Genomic DNA, 18077 nt, shown 5'->3' with positions numbered 1-18077 from the left:
TTCATCTCATCCTTTCTGAGTTTTCCTTTAATTTGGAGTGGGTAGGGAAGCTAGCTGTGTTCTGTGAGCAGAGAGAGTGATTGTGAGTGTCATGTATTGGGAACAGGGTCTCCTGATTCCCAAAAGAGGGCCCTTGTAGGAAGTGAGGGGCCTGATCCCAAGGCCTCTTTTAGTCCTCCCTTCTATCCTACTCTGCTCCTTAGTTTGTCCTTGTCTGGCAGTATACTCACAGGCTCTCTCTGGCACAAGGTTTAGAAATCCCACTCTGGAATTTCTTTAGGCCATTTCCCTTTCCCCAAATTGCCCACAGTGTTGTCAGGAGATGGCTTTGACACAGATTCCCCAACTTGTTTGCCCCTTATGAACATCTCAGAAGTCTGAGTTTCTGGTCACCTGATTACCCTTTTGCTCATCATGATTTCTGTTGACTGTTCAAGGCAGACAGTGGCAGGAGACCCACAAGGAGCCCTATGCCGCTCCCCAGAGGACTGAGGCAAGAGCCTGCCACAGCCTCAGGGCTCATGCTGCCCATTTCCCGAACATTTCTGTGTGGATGCCATTGGATAATCTGATGGACAGCTGTGGGACCAGCGCGCCCAAAGCTGCCTGGTTTTCAAAGGGTTAGCTGGAACCCCTGCCTTGGTCCTTGCGCTCAACAGACTTCTTTCTCTCCCTGTCCCTCAACAGCAGTCGCTGCTCGAGAAGCAGAGAGTCCTCATCCAGCAGCATGAGGATGCCAAGGAACTCAAAGAGAACCTGGACCGCCGTGAGCGCATCGTGTTTGATATCCTGGCCGCCTACCTCAGCGAGGACAGCCTGGCAGACTACGCGCACTTTGTGAAGATGAAGTCGGCCCTCATCATTGAGCAGCGGGAGCTGGAAGACAAAATACACCTCGGGGAAGAGCAGCTAAAGTGCCTGTTTGACAGCCTGCAGCCCGAAAGAGGCAAATAAGAGACCTGTCCCCAGCAGAGGTCAGACACAAATCCTTCAAGCTCCGTTCCCAAGGATGCAAGTGGAAACCCCAGCCTGTATTTATGTCCTGGAACGAGATTCCTCCATATAGCACAGTGGCTAGTAGAAAAGCAATAATGTCTGTGTTTGTGTAGGATGTTTATTTAATTTTATGATTTTGCTTTGGAATGCTGAGCAGAGTTTGTGTCATGCATGACTCTACATGAAGCTGGACTCTGCTGGCTGGCGAGGCCCCATGGAGGACGAGGGCTGGGCCTGCGGTACATGCATGTGGTCATTTTCAGCAGTGGGCCTGCCGTTCCTCCTGTCCTCAGATGCCAAACCAGCTCCGGGCCGGGAAGTCACCAAGCATGTCCTGGGGGTGCTTGAGAGGGGAGATCCTGGCGCACTTCTCTTGTGACTCACCCGGACACGGGCTGCTGTGTTTTGTCCTTGCTCATCCAACAGTGTGGTCCTTTGTTGTCTCTATCATCTGATGATGTTACCTGACCCAGCAAAACTCATGATGATGATGCTGATAATTTATTAATGTGTGGGAAAGGTGAAAGGTTTCCTAATAGTTAAAAACCAGCTGTGAAATGAACAACCTACATGTTGGGTGCATTCATTCGAAGATTAAAATTGCCACTTAAATCGCATGCATGCTTTAAAACACACCCACACACAGAACAAATACCTGTAGTTCTCACTGACATCCGTATAATCTTTTCCAGCCAAGTAAAATTACGTGGTTAAAAGTATGTCCAGTAATAATGTTCTTGTTAGTTTCCCAAAACCTATGGAATATTTTTAAATGACTTTTCCACCCAGAACATTAACTTTGTGTGCATATGATCATTAATGATAATTGGCTTGTTTTCTCTCTTGTCCTCCAAGTCTGTTGTTGCCTGAGGGCTGCATTCCTTGTACTGGAAGACTTCTTCCTCTGGTTTTTCAGAGGTTCTGTGGACTGTCTATTCCCACACTTGATCTTTTTCTGCCACAGTGTTTAAAGATTCTGTGCCCTATGTCTTGGTTGTAAAGAGAGTCTTACTCATTAAAACAGTACTCATGCCTCGATTCCCAATTGACAAGTCATAGACTGGGAGAAAACACTTGCAAACCATGTCTCTGACACAGGATTTGTATCCAGAATGTACAAAGAACTCCCCAAACCCAATGGTAGGGGGGGGGAAAAACGGCCCAATTTAAAAAGTGGGCAAAAGACTTGGGCAGACACTTCACCAAAGAGGATATATGTATGGCAAATAAGCACATTGAAAAGATTCTCAATCGCTGGTGGTTTGGTTATTACTTACTTATTTTATGTAGTAATTGTAGATCTGGTGTGTTTCCTCAGAACATCTTCACTGGACTAGATGCATGGTTAATGGTAAGCAAGTCCCTCGGATGACTTGATGTTTAGGGATTATTAGAGCATTTATTTTATCAAAGGATCCTTTGAATCTTAATTTCCCCTTAATCCCTTAAAAGAAATTTCTAGCAGGTGCGGGAGTTCCTCTGTTATCAGTGACCATAGCCTTCCCAAAACACATATTCACACACCCACACATATGTGCTCATGCACATACATGCGTGCACACACACGCTCGCATGTCTGAAAGAACCTGAATCCACACTTCCTGAGCCAGAATTGCTGAGCTGGGCTCCAGAGGCACTGTGTTGATGCCATAATGCATTCTGCACAGCAGAGTCCAAACTGGCAAGCTTCCTCGATGCAGGCAATAAACCTTGCCTTTGTGGCATCCTACACATGCCAAAAGGCTGAAGGCCTCTTCAGAAGTGTTTGCTCCTGTTGAATTCAGCTACTTCTAACTTGAAACGTCCCTGCCCTGCCATTGTTCTGTGGCATCTTGCCCCTTCCCACCTGGTGGCTCCTTGCTGTGAATGTCAGTCACGGCAGTCAAGCCGAAGCTGACTGTCCATAGACCCCCTCAAGTAATTTTAGAATGTTGTATTTTTAATTTAGACAAAGTTTTTTACCTGTGATCCTTTCCCCTCACGTACAGTATTGTGATCATTTTAATGATAAGTGTGTAAAATGTGAAGAATCAAATGTGTGTGTCTGCACTCTGCCCTTTTGTGTCTTTTTTTAGGACTTTCTTCTACATAGCAATACATAGTGCTCTAGTATCCTTTTAGTAAAGCACACATAATCACAACCTTCTCATCTGTAACCCTGTTTGCCTCTTAAATGTCTGGTTAGCGGGGACCCAAAGATTCCAGTGAGCGGTGTACATATCTTGTATATAGTGATGTTCTTACATGTAAAAACAATCTGGTGCTATTGATTGGCCCTGGGCATTCGTAGGTGGTGGCTGATCCTCACCCTCTGTCATAGCACAGCTGTGGGACGCTCTGTGTAGCAAGCTTTCTTTTGGTCAGGGGTGTTGTCTGTGGCTTGTGTCCAGCAGTCCACAGTGGCAAATGTGTGCAGATTTCATGCTTGACACTTTCTATCAATAGATCATCTTGCTTGATTTTAACTAAATAAATAATGTCTCTTTGAGTGAATGGAGCATGTCTTTGATTTACCTATGTTGCAGATTTTTTAAAAACATCAGAATATTGGGGTGTAGCTCATTTGTAGAGCACATGGGAGTCAGGTCAAGATCAATCCCCACCATCAAAAGAAAAAAACATACTCTTAAATCTTCACCATGTATTAGATTCTTAAGCCATTTGAGTAAACTTTAGTATTGACTGTATGCTTGCATCTTGCCTGTGTGGTTAAGGCTAATCAGTTGTAGTCAGAAAAAGTCTGAAACACAGGTTATATCAATTAGCTCTTGCATCAGTACTGGTGTGTAACAAGTAACTATGAAATCTCAACAGTGTAGAGTGCGCAGTATTGACTTAGCTCACATGTTTGTAGATCAGTGACTGATCCAAGCTGGGCTCTACACCACGGACCTCTCCTCTTCCTCCTGGTACCAGCAATCAGGCCTGGGCATGGCCTTGGCAGGTACATAACAGAACAAGTCCAGTCATGAAGGTGCTTGTTATGGCTTTGGTCATGTCACACCTGTTGACTTTCCAGTAACCAAAGCACATCCTATGGAGTGACACCAAAGCATCCAAAGTCACAAAGACAGTTTCTCTGGAGCAAAGCCGTCACTACTTAGTTGCATTGACATGAGCAGGTGACCTAGCATCTTTGATCCCCTGTTTCCCCTCTGATTGGACATGTCCTGCTTTGACATTAGTGTGTTGATGTGCTTGGAACCAGTTAGAGAAGTGCTGTCCAAGCTGTGATTTGAGTAGTACCCCATTTTCTATAGGGAATACTTTCCAAATCACCACCCCCAGCCCATTAGTGGCTTCCTGAAACCACAGATAGTGGTTCAGACCCTAGAGGTGAATTCATGAGTCTTGAGTTGTTTCTCAATAGTTGTTACAGAAAAATAAACATTGCAGGACAACAAAGAGCAGGCATAGTTGCTTACCACCTCAGCCAGAAACCGGCACTGAATTAGTTTCCTGTGACTGCTGTAACAAATTGCTCTAAACTTAGTGTTTTAAAACATTAATTTATTACCATTCTCAAGATCAGAAGTGTGTCAAGTCTGACACCAGCCTTACTGAGCTAAAGTCAAGGTGTTGGCAGGAATGTCCTTTGAAACAATTTGTTTGTTTCCAGCTTCCAGAGACTACCCCATTCCTTTCTCATGGCTTCTTCCTGCACTTTCAAGTTTGCTGCTTAGCATCTTAATTCTCTTCAACTCTGTTTCCATTATCTCATCTCTTCCACCAGGAGACCCTCCTACTTCCCTCTTACAACAATGCTTATGGTGTCAGGGAGCCCACTCAGAAAATCCAAGATAACCCCCCATCTCAGCATCCTTAATTTAACCATCCTGCTGCGAGAGGTAACATATCTACACAATCTTCCCTTCTTCTCATGCTTCCCCCCACATTTCTCCCTTTTGCTTTTTACTTTTTAACAAATCAGACATAGGCTGGCCACATGTTTTTGCAGTCTGTTTTTTTACATAGCAACATTTGGAGTGATTTTCTTGATAGTTCAGTATAGTGACTGTGTACTTGCCTGTTTTAAGGGCATGATATAGCTTATTGGACTTATATTCTAAGTGTATCTAAAAGGATTTTCCCCTTTTTGTCCTAGTTATAATTTGTCTCATATCTTCATACATAGTTCTGATCATTTGCTTGGGATAAATTCCTTATCGTAGAAATGCTGTGAACAGAAAGCATTGTCAGGGAATTTTGACTTCTGTTTAACATTCAGTCCCGAGTCCTGCCTTGCTGATGTACTTTGCCTACTTCGCAGCTGTGTTTCCTACAGAAACTTCACTTGAAGCCATCTCCAATCTTAGAAGTCTGTTTCTCACCAATTAGGACTCTCCTTCCATGTATTCATGTCTTACCCAGGTGGACATGTTTCAAACAGGCCTATGATTCAAGACCCAAACCAGAAGGAGATTGTTTCCCATGAGTTGAACAGTGTGTTTCCTGATGTGGTGTTGGTGGGCTTTGACATATAGATGCCACTCATCATTGCCTTTTCATATTACTTATTGTGATACAGGGGATTGTACCCAGGGGCACTCTACCACTGAACTTTGCCCCCAGCCCCTTTTGATTTTTTGAGATGGGGAGTCTCATTAATTGCCAGGGCTGGCCTTGACCTTGCGATCCTCCACCTCAGTCTCCAAGATGTTGGGATTCTAGGCATGTGTCACTTCGCTCTCTCTGCCGTTGCCTTTCAAATAGATGGCCTTACTGCTGAGTACTGTGAGCATGCCTATAATCTCAGTGACTCAGGAGGCTGAGGTGAAGGATCTCAAGTTCCAGGCCAGCCTTGGCAGCCATCGACATCCTTCTTAAAATGTTTTCAAAGGGCGGGGGTGGGTGGGAACTGGGGATGTAGCTTAATGGTAGAGAGTCTTTGGGTTCAATCCCAATACCACAAAATAATTTAAAAAATAAAAATGACATTACCTTCAAGTCTGTTAGAAACAATTTGGGGCGAGAGGCACAAGAAAGTGATGGGAGACATTTCAGTCAGATGGTCTTGGAAGTAGACTGCTGTGATCCATTAATACACATACCCACCCCCATGAAGGCTAACCGATCACAAGGAACCATGATGAAGACAAAAAAACCAAAGACAGCACTGGGATCCATAGAGTGATGGCAGCTACCCTGCTATTCGTGAACTAGCAAGTGAGAACTTGGAAGGTGAGACAATAGGTGGTAGAATGTGACAACAGAAGGTGGAACAGAAGGTCTTGGACCTCCTTATCCATGGTGAGGATGGGACCCCATTGCTGCCTTGGCCACCAAGCCAGCAACAAATAGCCAGGAGGGACCTAAGAGGAGCCTCATCCTTGTCCTGCTGGCCCGAGTCACTGATCATCCTGAGCTTCCAGTTCACTTGAAGAGTACGCTGCTGGTTAGTACAGATTTGTCCTTTATTGTATATTCTTGTGTGTGTGTGTGTGTGTGAGAGAGAGAGAGAGAAATATATACAAGATAACATTCACCACTTGGACCATTTTTAAGGGTATGGTTCAGTGTCATGAAGTACATTTACATTGTTGTGCAACTATTACCACCATTCATCTCTAGAACTTTCTGTCCTTCCCCAAACGAAACTGTATTCCCATTAAATGCCATCTCCCCATTCCTTCCTGCCCTGACCCAGGGTAACCACATCCTACTTCCGGTCTCTATGGATGCGAGTCCTTCAGGCGCCTCATTTAGGTGGAATCATTTGATGATCTTCTGTGACTTCTGTTTCACTTAGTACAATGTCCTCCCGGTTCGTCCGTGTGTCAGAATATTCTTCCTTTCTTAGGCTGTAAGTAGAAATGTTATTCTGTTATCTGTACACATGATCTCTGAGTTAGGATTTTGATTTACGATGGTTCAGCTTGTGGTTTGACAACTTTATTAGGATGTGAAAGAGATGTGTTCAGTAGAAACTAGACTTTGCATTTTGAACTTGGATCTCTCTCCTGGGCTAGCGGGACATGGTAGGATCTCTACAGTCCTCCCTGTCCTCCTGCTCCACCTGCATGCAGGGGGTGTTGCTTTCATCACTGCCTTGTGAAACACCTTAGCCACCCACTCCCATGACTCTCCTGAGGAAACTATCTGAATGCACTCATCCTCCTTTGGCTTTTCTGAAGGAGGACTGGGGCTGGAATGCAGAACAGATCTGTAGCTGCTGCTGATTTGAGTTGAGCACAAAGTGACTTTTCTAATGGTGTTTGAACAACACCAGTGGACTCCTTCCTACCTCTCTGCCCTCCCCTCCTGGTCCTGGAACTTCAGAGGGAGCCCACAGCTTTGATTTATGAACTAATTTTCCTTTCCCTCAAACATTCTCCAACTTCTATGCGTGTGCCAACTGAGGCAGCATCGAAGTCCCTGGCTTCCACACACTTGAATCTCCCTCTTGAACAACCCGTTCAGTGACCTTGCACATTTAAATGCTTCCTGGCAGCCCCTACCACTCAAGGCAGCTTCTAGCATCATCACAAAAGAAATGCTAATGCACCGTCTGAAACCCACTCAGCCTCACTCTCAGATCCCCAATGATGTGCCAGTTAAATTGTCCCTTCAACATAATTTGTTCAGGATTATCTGGCCAAAGAGAATGATGGCTATAAAACATGGTACCTGTCAGGATCATTCTATTAGCAGGGATTTCTGATAACAGTCCCTTATCCTGCCTGCCTCTCCAGGGTAACCTGATGATAAACTGCAGACCCCTCAGTGTTCTCTACAGAAGGCTGCAATGTCTGTTCCTGCCTCACCCTCTTTTCATCCCACTCCTGCAACTCACTGCCTTATGGATTAACTGTCAGTTTCGACCTTGCCCTTCAGGGCACGTCCCAAGCATACAGTGGTCTCCCTCCGTCCCATTTCTAACACTTGGACTCTTCCTTTTGGTTCGGTTAGGACAGCGTTCCCTCTGAGAACTTCTCCTGTCCCACCTGTGCTTCCTCTCTCCATCTTCTGCTCTCCTGTAGCTTGTGTTAGTACGCGGCTCGTAATGCCTGTTTGAACTCCATTTTTCACTTGAAAGAATCTCCTTCCAGGACGAATCTTCCTTGAGTGGGACATGTGAGCTGCTCCTGGATGCTTCCCAGTGCCCAGGGAGGTACGTGCACATAACATCATAGATTTCCACAAATGTTTCCCTCTCTACATCTCTTAAGGACACCAGCTGTGTTTTATTGAGGTCCTCCTTAATGACCCCATTTCAACATCATTACTATTGTAAAGACCCCCATCTCCACGTACACTCACATTCTGATTGTCTAGGGACTATGACTTTGACGTCTCTTTTTAGGAGACACAGTTCAACCACTAATGCTGACATGTAAGTTCTTGTGAGAAATACAAACAGTATGGAACAGGTGTGAAGCAAAGGGACTCGCCCCACTCTGGTGTGTCTGCAGTTTTCAAGGAAGAAGGCAGGGAAAAGGAAGCAACTGGGCATCACCATGAAGGAGGCCAAGTGCCAGCAGGCAGGTAGTCATTCTCTGTGGCCAGTGCCTGCCATGCTGCTCTCACTAGAGGGAATCAGGAGCCACTGCTGCATCTAGGAAGTCCACCATTCCTACACCCATTCACCCACGCTTTCTCTGCACCAAGCCATGTCTGCAGATTGCTGCACAGTGATGAGTAAACAGGTAAGAACGAGGAAGACCAGAAACAAGGAAGGAAGAAAACAAATCCATACATCTGGGGTGGTGACAAAGTGAAGCAGGGAGGGAGTGGGGAGCACTGTCATAGGAAGTGCCATTTCTGAAAGGTGAGGAAAAGCCCAATTAAGAAGAAGCTGTTTGAAAGAGATGAGGCCCAGAGAGAGCCGTGGAATTTGTTAGGGCATATTAAGTGTGCAATACCTATTCGACAATCAAGTGGAGATGTCAGGTGGATGGGTTTTAGGCCAGAAGTCCAAGAAGCACAGACGAGCTTAGTTAAATCCCCAGTGCCAGTCAGCTTGATGAGCCATTTTCCTAGTGGATGTTAGTCAAACTAAGGCATTTGCTTTATAAGCCCCTGGAACCCTGTGAAACTAACACCAGTCAGCCCTGTTTAGCAGGTCGACACAATTCAATTGGGTCTTATTGTTCTCCAGCAAAAGGAACCAGGACTCTTTAAAAGAATAATGATTCCTTCCTCTGTCAGGACACAGGAAATTACAAGCATTAACCTGTGATACTGGAAAGTAAAGAAGTGCTCCAGAAAGAATACAGCTATGCTCATCTCATGAAAATAGAAGGGAGACTGGTAAACTAGAGTAAAGGGACTTGAGGAAAGAAAGAGGGAAAGGGAAGGTATAGGGAATCAAAGTGACCAAATTAAATTGTTCTGTTGTGTGCATGTACAAATATGTAACAGTTCTACAATTATGTATAACTGTAATTGACCAATAAAAAAGTGTACCTAAAATATACATACATACACAGGAGCAAACATGGGAAAATCTCCCACTGGCCAAAGCTGACACAAGTCAAGATATAGAATAAACAATGGTAGCATTGAATTTTAATCTGGAGAAGAAAATAAATAGCCACAAGTTCATACTGACATCAACAATTAAAAGGGAGACAAATGATGATTCTTTCTTACAGAAGGAATTGATAAATGTAAGGCCTAGAAACAGAAAATCACCATTAGAAAATCACAACAATTGGGAGGCTGAGGCAGGAGGGTAGCAAGTTTAAGGCCTGTCTGGGCAACTTAGCAAGACCCTGTCTCAAAATAAAAAGGTCTGGAGAAGTTCAGTGGTAGAGCACTTGCCTAGTATGCATGAGGCCCTGGATCTGATCCCAAGTATTATGAAAAAAAAAAAAAGAATACTGCAGTAATAATTGTTTTAGGAAAGATTCATCAATGAATGCTAAAGTTAGTTTGTAAGAGAGAAGAAAGGATTTGCTAATGTCAAAATAATTCCCCCAAGACAGTTATTAAATACAAGAGGAAGATAAGATGCAAAGAAAGATAAATTTGCAATGGAGAAATCAGCAGGCACCTCCTTGGCCATGAGACCATCACCAACAATAAGACATAGAATCATGGACCCTGGATATGATGCACTGGGAAGGACACATGTCAGTCCTGGCTTGTCTTAACAAAAATGCTAATGTTCATTTCAGTCATAAAGAAACATCTGGCAAATAAAAAAACTGGTAGGCATTTTACAAAATAACTAGCAAACTTTAAGAATATTGAGACCAAGCAAACAAAAGGTGGGATTCTGTATTCGGTCCTCAACTAAACAAAAGAGGGGAGAGTGATGGAATTCAACCTGTATCACAACAATTTACCATCTAGGTTTTGGTAATGGTATCATGGTTACTTAACATCTTAATGTTAAGATCTCTATTTGGGGAATAGCTGGGTAAAGATTAATAAGAATTCTCAGGTCTATTTTGCAACCTTTAAATAAGTTTAAACTTTTTCTAAAAAAAAAAAAATCAAGTTTTAAAAGTCAACATTAGTCCCAGCTTTCCAATGAAAAGCCTAGGTTGAGATGGTAAACCCAGTAACCATCTGGCCTACCCAAGTCGTTGCCTAGGTATCAGAGGTGGTAATGGAAGATGTAGCTGGAAATGGAATCATTTGAAATCCTTGATTAATAGTACCTTGAGAATATAGGGTTTGGACTCGAGTCTCCACAACTGCATTAGTCCATAAATGTACATATTGGCCTTGTTTTCTCACTGGTGAGTTGTGGATTTGCCCTGGGATGACAGTACTCAGCAGTGAAGTCTCTCAAAGGTCAGAAGACATGGATCTACTATTAATGGTACCAGGAACAAATCCCAAGGGAAGTCACTTGGTTGGGGGAGAAACAGAGATAAGCAATAGCAGAACATTCAAGAGAGACCACCCCTAGGGCTGATTCCCCTCTTTGGGAAAGTCCATCTGTTATGGTTTATATATGAGGTGTCCCCCAAAAGCTCATGGGTGAGATAATGCAAGAATGTTCAAAGGTTAAAGATTAGATTATGAATTTTGTGATCTAATCAGTGGATTGATCCACTAAGATGGATTAACCGGGTGGTAACTATAGACAGGTAGGGTGTGGCTGGAGGTAGAGGATCACTTGGGATGTGCATTTGGGGTTTATATTTTGTCCTTGATGAGTAGAACCCCCTCTCTGCTTCCCAGTCTTTGTGTTCTGAGCTACTTTCCTCTGTAATGCCCTCTGTCGTGATGTTCTGCTTCATCTTGGGCCCAGAGATATGGAGTTGGCCGACCATGGACTGAACCTCTGAAACTGTGAGCCAAAATAAACTTTTCCTCCTCTGTTTTGTTATTTTCATTTTTTTTCTGTTTGTCACAGCAAAATAAAAACTGACTAACACACCATTCCCATATTTGTTTGAACACAATGAAAGCATGGAAATTGAACGGAAAAACTTTCATCTGTCCAATGTGGTTTTAACTCTTAAAAAATTAAATGCCAGAAGACATACTGTTGGGTTTGTTAAATAGTCAGTTCTCTCCCAAATTGGTTCCTGATAAATCCAATGATTTATCCAACTCAGTAAAAGTCTGATAGAATGATTCCAAGTCAATGATGACCTGCATCCCCTGACCCTGCCTCAGTGGTCCTATAGCCAATCCCCTCACACCCCAGCTATGACATCAACTGTCAGCATGTTTTGTGATCCACATATTTACACATCTTCCCCTCACTGACCAGCAATTCCTGGAGGGACCATGTTTTTGAGCACATGGCAGCTGTGTGCCCTTGTGCACACAGGCATGCCACCATGTTGCATTTAAATGCTGCCTCTGAAAATGAGGATGTCTTCAGGTCTTTTCTTTTCCCCTGAGAGTTACGTTCTTTTCATTTTATAAATAGCTGGCTTCAAGTTAATGACATTTGTGGAGTCCTGGTGCACATTCCTCCACTCCTGGGCACATGGAAAAGGGTACCTTTAAATAAAAAGGTAAATAAAATAAAATAATAAAGCCCATAAAATACACACTTTCCCCCAAATAGAGCATTGTTTGTATGTAGCATCTCCTCACTGCTGAAAGATTGGAACACATAAGAAGTTGTAGGAAATAAAGTATTTACAAGAGACAACATTTGGAAGTCCTGCTTTCCAAAGTTTTACATGTGTATGTGTGGAGGCATGGAAGAAACAAAAACACAGGCCATATACAGTCACATATATGAGGATATACAATATACATGTCTGTACATTCTTTTGCATCCTTTTTCTTACTTAGCATATAGTGAGGATTTCCTGTTATTAAAACATTTTTGAGGATTTCCATGTTGAATTATGGAATTTACTTAAGCAGCCCCCATTGCTTCACATGCCAGTGGCCTCCCGATTTTCCTTATTCCTATTGTCAATGACACTACTGGGAACATCAATGCGCAGGCACTCTGACCCCACTTCTTGGATTTGTCCATCCAAATTGGTTCCAAGAAGTTGGAGACTGACATATTCCTTAATTCTCTCCTGTTTTAACTCTCGGTAAGTATTATAAAGAATGGATTACTGTAATATATCCTAGGTACTAAAGTATCTGTATGTACTAGAATTAATTAATCCTCTATTGCTTGACAACTTTTTAAAAAATATTTGTTGATTGACCTTTATTTATTAATTTATATGTGGTACTGAGACTTGAACCCAGTGCCTCATGCATGCCAGGCAAGGGCGCTACTGCTGAGCCATAACCCCAGGCCGCTTGACAACTTTTTGAACTTTAGCTTTGCTTTGTTTGCAGTGCTGGGGATAGAACCCAGGCTCTTGAGCATGCTGGGCAAGTACTCTACCACTGAGCTGTGCACTCAGCCCTTGACAACTTTTTAATGAAGTATTTTTATTGTATTCTTATTTCAAAATAATCATGCTCATGACAGACATATCTAAAAGTACTGAATATCTATGCACTATTAAAAATCATAATTGTAGAGTGTGGATATAGCACCGTTGGTAGAGTGCTAGGCTAGCATGCACTATGCCCCAAGTTCAATTCCCAACATGACATAAATAAATAAATATTTAAAAAATCATAATCTGAGTGTCATAAACACTATCAAGTGAAAAAAACCAGTCCACACCCGAATGCCTACCACATGGTTCCCATTTTGAAAAACAGGCAAAATTATTAAGATGTTTAGGATGCATACTGAGGTGATACAACTATAAAGAAAAGCAAGGAAATGGTAAATGGATGGAGTTGTAGAACATCATGGAAGTGAAGAAAGCCAATCCCCCCCAAACCAAAGGCTGAATGTTTTCACTGATAAGTGGATTCTGATCCATAATGGGGATGGGGGTTGGAGCGTGGGAGTTCCATTGGAGGAACTTTAGATAGGGCAAAGGGGAGGCAGGAGAAGGGAGGGGGCGTGGGAGTAGGAATGAGATGGACAGCATTGCCTTAAGTACATGTATAAAGACATGAGTGGTGCGACTCTTCTTTGTGCACAACTAGAGATAGGAAAAATTGTGCTCTATATGTGTAATATGAATTGAAATATATTCTACTGTCATGTATAACAAATTAGAACAAATTAATTAATTTTAAAAAATAAAAGGAAGGAAGTGGTATATTATATAACTTTATCAGAGTGGTAGCTGTATGGCTGTTTTCCAAGTGATAAGCCATTAAGGTATGCATTTAGATTTTGTGGGCTTTTCCATATATTTGCAATGCTTCACAACACCAATAGCTTTAAAAACCCCTCATAATCCTTGAAATCCTTTAAAAATTTCTCTTAGTAACAGCATATAGCCTTCCAGTGGTATAATACATGTCTATGATTATATTAAAACTACTATTTTGTAACATGCTATTGGTGTATTGTGAGCATCTTCCTTTTGGTCACATAAAATGATGACTAGAATGGCTATAATCAAAAAACTATAGGGGCTGGGGATGTGGCTCAAGTGATAGCACGCTTGCCTGGCATGTGTGCAGCCTGGGTTCGATCCTCAGCACCACATACAAATAAAGATGTTGTGTCCGCTAAAAACTAACTAACTAAATAAGTAAATAAATATTAAAAAAAAAACTATAAATACCAAATATGGGAGAAGACATGAATAAACTGGAACCTTCATACATTGTTAGTGGGAGCATAATGGTGCAGCCAATACCTCAATCATTTCTAATGAAAAGTTACATACACAATTACATATGACCCACCAATTCTACTCCTCAGTATCTACCCAAAAGAAAGAAAACATGTGCATAGTTTTATATATGCATGTTTACAGTAACATTAAGACAGGCAAAACATGGAACCCATTTTTAGGGAATTCAATCTAAATTCAATGTAATCTAAATTCTAATTTAAATTCTAAAAATGACGAATGAGTGAACAAATCATGGTATGTCCATGCAAAGGAATACTACTGGATACTAAAAAGTGATACACATGCTATAGCAGGGTGAACCTTGAAAACACTGAGCTAAGTGAAAAAAGCCAAGTACAAAATATTATAACTTGTATGATTCCACTGATTTTTTAAAATTTATTTTCAGATACTGATGGATCTTTATTTTATTCATTTATTTACATGCAGTGCTGATTATCAAACCCAGTGCCTCACACATGCTAGACAAGCACTCCAGCATTGAGCCACAACACCAGCCCCTCCACTGATAGTTTTTTTTTTTTTTAGTTGAAGATGGACACAATACCTTTACTTTATTTGTTTATTTTTATGTGATGCTGGGAATCGAACTCAGTGCCTCACACATGCTAGGCAAGCATTGTATCACTGAGCCACAACCCCAGCCCTCCGAGAGTTTTAATGTTGGCACATAGCTTGATAGAGTGGCTGGAAGCATAAATGATTTAACTATTGTTAGACGTAAAGTAGTTTCCTGTTTTTCAGTATTACAAAGAATGCTGTACTGACCATATCTGTGAATAATGTTTTGGCCAGACTTAATTATGACTTTGAAGCAATGCTCAGAAGTGGAACTGATTGAGGGTTTGTATATTTTAAAGCTCTGGGCAAATATTGCCACATAGCCCTAAACAAAGTTTGCTCAACCTGCACTCCCAGCAGCTGATTGAGAGGGAAAATGCCTTTTTTCTTGAATATATTCCTTCTGTCTGAGTACTGTTCCCCCATAGGGGGCTATCCTAGCCAGAGGATACCACACTCATGATGCCTTGTATTTGTTTGCAGTTGAACTATATATGCTGTTGCCATGGTCTGGCTCGTCAGTAGTGCCAATTGCCAAGTAGCGGGCTTTGCTATTGCCACTGTAGGATGGATCCTGTCTGGCATTTCCATGGGCCTCGTGGAGTGGCGAATGTGGTACATGAACCACCATCCCCTTCCCGCCTCCTCTGGTGTTACCTGTGTGGGAATGTGGAGAGTATGCATTTACAACCATGAAAGTAACACCAGCAAAACCAAAATGTGTTACCGATACACCTACCATGATGACTTCCTTCCACCCAACATTTGTGTTGGTCAGCACCTCTTGCTGGCTGCCATCATCCTGGGGCTCTTGGGGAAAGCCTTTTTCGTCCTTGCCCTGAGGAATGTGTACATGGGAATCCTTCAGAAGAACGCTACCTGCAATCCATTCATTGCTTCAGGAATTCTGAACATCACTGCTAGCGGCTGTATCTTAATTGTTGTGCTCTGGAATTACTATTCCATCATAAGCATGGAGGGGATTGAATTCCCGTCGTCTTTCCATGTGCCCTTCAAGCCAGATGTTCAGGAAGTTGGGAGTGGCCTGATAGTGGCAACACTAGCTGCCTTCCTGCTGTTGTTAAGTGGGATAATTTTCCTTTCTTACACTTTCCCCCTGTACATCCAAGTGCATCCTGAGGTTTGAAAAATAAATTTCCAAGTTGTGTGGACTTTGCAAATCCATTATTTCCAGAAGGTTATGGGAAGTATTATCTGAATGTTCTACAATCTACAATTGAGAGAATGTCTTTGTGACCATTGTATACTGAATTTTTGTTTTTCTCTTTTAGATTTTTTTTCTTTTTTGAGTGTTTGCTCTTTTTTTTTTTTTTTTTTTTTTTTTTTTTGGTAGCACTGGACAAAACCCAGAGCCTCACACATGCTAGTTAAGTTCTCTACCATTGAACTACCTCCCCAGTCCCCCAATTAAAAAAATATATTTTTTTAGACAGGATCTCATTAAGTTGCCCAGGTTGACCTGTAACTTGTGATCATTTGGCCTCAAAACTAGCTGGGAGAGTAGGGGCTGTAGCTCAGTGGTAGAGTGCTTGCCTAGCATGTGTGAGGCCCTGGGTTTGATCCCTAGCACTGCATAAAAAATAACAATTAAAATAAAAGCATGCTATCCATCTACAACTGAAAATTTTTTAAAATATTAAAATTAAAATAAAACTAGCTGAGATCACAGGTGTGCAATACTATTTCCAGTTTTGGATTTTGAACTCACATAGTTGTTCTCAAGTTTTCATTATGGAAATTATCAAGTGTATTCAAAAGTAAAAATGATGGTTCCAATTTCAATAATTATCAGTCTATGAACAGTATAATGAATCCCTGGGAATAGGTATTTTACTCATAACTACTTCAGTACACATTCCTGTGCACAAGCAGGAGGAGGGGCTCAGCCCTGCTTGGCAGCTGCTTTCTTCGTGGTGGCTAGGACATTGCTCCATTCCTCTCACTTTCTCTTGGTGCAGATGTGTGAACCCAGGAGTGCTTAACCCCTGAGCCACATCCCCTCTTTTTTATAATTTAAGTAAAATGTTAAAAAGAGACAAGGTATCACTAAGTTGCTTAGGGCCTCACTGAGGCTGGCTTAGAACTTGTGATCCTCCTGCTTCAGCCTCCCAAGCAGCTGGGATTACAGGCATACAGCACTGCACTCTTCTTGATGAACCTGAGGGTTTGTGTATCCTTAGAGTCTTGGAACAGCTTCATGGTGTACCACTTGTGCTGGACAACACCATACACCTCTCCGATCACATTCCACCCAAACTTAGTGAGCTGGGTGAGATGCCTGCAGCAGCAGCTATACCTCAACATGATCATATTCTTGTGGCCTTATAGCTCTTCCTGAGGCCCATGGCCATCGGTCGTGCAGAGACATGGCTGCTGGTCTTCAATGACTGCCATGGCAGAAGTCTCAATATGCATTTTGAAAAGATAAGACCCCTTTCTCCTCTTCCTTCTCCTCCTTACACCCTTCCCCTCTGCATGTAGTTTTTCCATAACCATGTTGCTACTGTCAAACCAAAAAAGTTTTCAGTAACTTCTTAAGGTTCTCAAATACTGGATTAATGTTCGAATTCTCATGATTGACTCATAAGTGCTTTTAACAGTAACTTGGATTTCTATATGTTCAAACTGTTGCACTTATTTACAGTCACTATTCCTTTTCTCTTTCTTTTTTCTTTCTTTCTTTCTCCTTCTCCTTCTTCTCCTTCTTCTCCTTCTCCTTCTTCTCCTTCTTCTCCTTCTTCTCCTTCTTCTCCTTCTCCTTCTTCTCCTTCTTCTCCTTCTTCTCCTTCTTCTCCTTCTTCCTCTTCTTCCTCTTCCTCTTCCTCTTCCTCCTCCTCCTCCTCCTCCTCCTCCCCTCCTCCTCCTCCTCCCCTCCTCCTCCTCCCCTCCTCCTCCTCCTCCTCCTCCATCCCCTCCTCCCCTCCTCCTCCTCCTCCTCCTCCTCCTCCTCCTTCTTCTTCTTCTTCTTCTTGATTTAACCCAGGAACATTTTACCACTGATCTACATTTCTAGCCCTTATTTTATTTTTTTGTTTAGAAACAGGATCTCACTAAGTTGTTTAGGGCCTTGCTAAGTTGCTGAGGCTGACCTTGAACCTGTGATCTTCTTGTCTCAGCCTCCTGAGTCACAGGGATCATAGGTATGTGCTACCACGTCCATGCACTACTCATTTGTTGATCAAGTTGTCCCATCTTTGGCAGTGGAGCCACAGGGGCGTGTGTGTTCTCTGGCATGTCTGTGTTGGTATTTTTAAGATTAAAAAAAAAACTTTATTCAAGACAAGTTAATATACTATTTACAAAACAAGTCTTCACTTTATCAATAAAATTCATTCTAGAAAAAAAATGATATTCCTGAGTAATGAAATGGTAAAGAGAAGGACATAACAATATGTTCAACAA

At 42.3% G+C, this 18077-nt stretch overlaps 2 protein-coding genes across 2 annotated transcripts in view; both read left to right on the top strand.

The window, feature by feature from the left end:
- The window catches only part of Shroom2 (shroom family member 2), a 131495-nt gene extending 128089 nt beyond the window's left edge, over positions 1-3406 (top strand). The window contains exon 10 of the mRNA XM_026414577.2: positions 688-3406. Coding sequence (XP_026270362.2) covers positions 688-954 — 267 coding nt within the window. The 3' untranslated portion in view covers positions 955-3406. The remainder of the gene's footprint in view (positions 1-687) is intronic.
- Positions 3407-15159: 11753 nt separating this feature from the next.
- Positions 15160-15801, top strand: Cldn34 (claudin 34). Its single transcript, XM_026414579.2, has one exon. It carries the CDS (start codon positions 15160-15162, stop codon positions 15799-15801), a length of 642 nt encoding a protein of 213 aa, XP_026270364.2.
- The last annotated feature ends 2276 nt before the right edge of the window (positions 15802-18077 follow it).

Source organism: Urocitellus parryii, chromosome X (genome assembly GCF_045843805.1).
Source record: "Urocitellus parryii isolate mUroPar1 chromosome X, mUroPar1.hap1, whole genome shotgun sequence".
Lineage (NCBI taxonomy): Eukaryota > Metazoa > Chordata > Mammalia > Rodentia > Sciuridae > Urocitellus > Urocitellus parryii.
Note: the sequence above shows the minus strand (reverse complement) of the source record. Positions and strands in the feature narration are given on the sequence as shown.

Bases quoted from the DNA above. Each gene is read 5' to 3' on its own strand.
- Cldn34 (XM_026414579.2), top strand. From the start codon at position 15,160: ATGGTCTGGCTCGTCAGTAGTGCCAATTGCCAAGTAGCGGGCTTTGCT.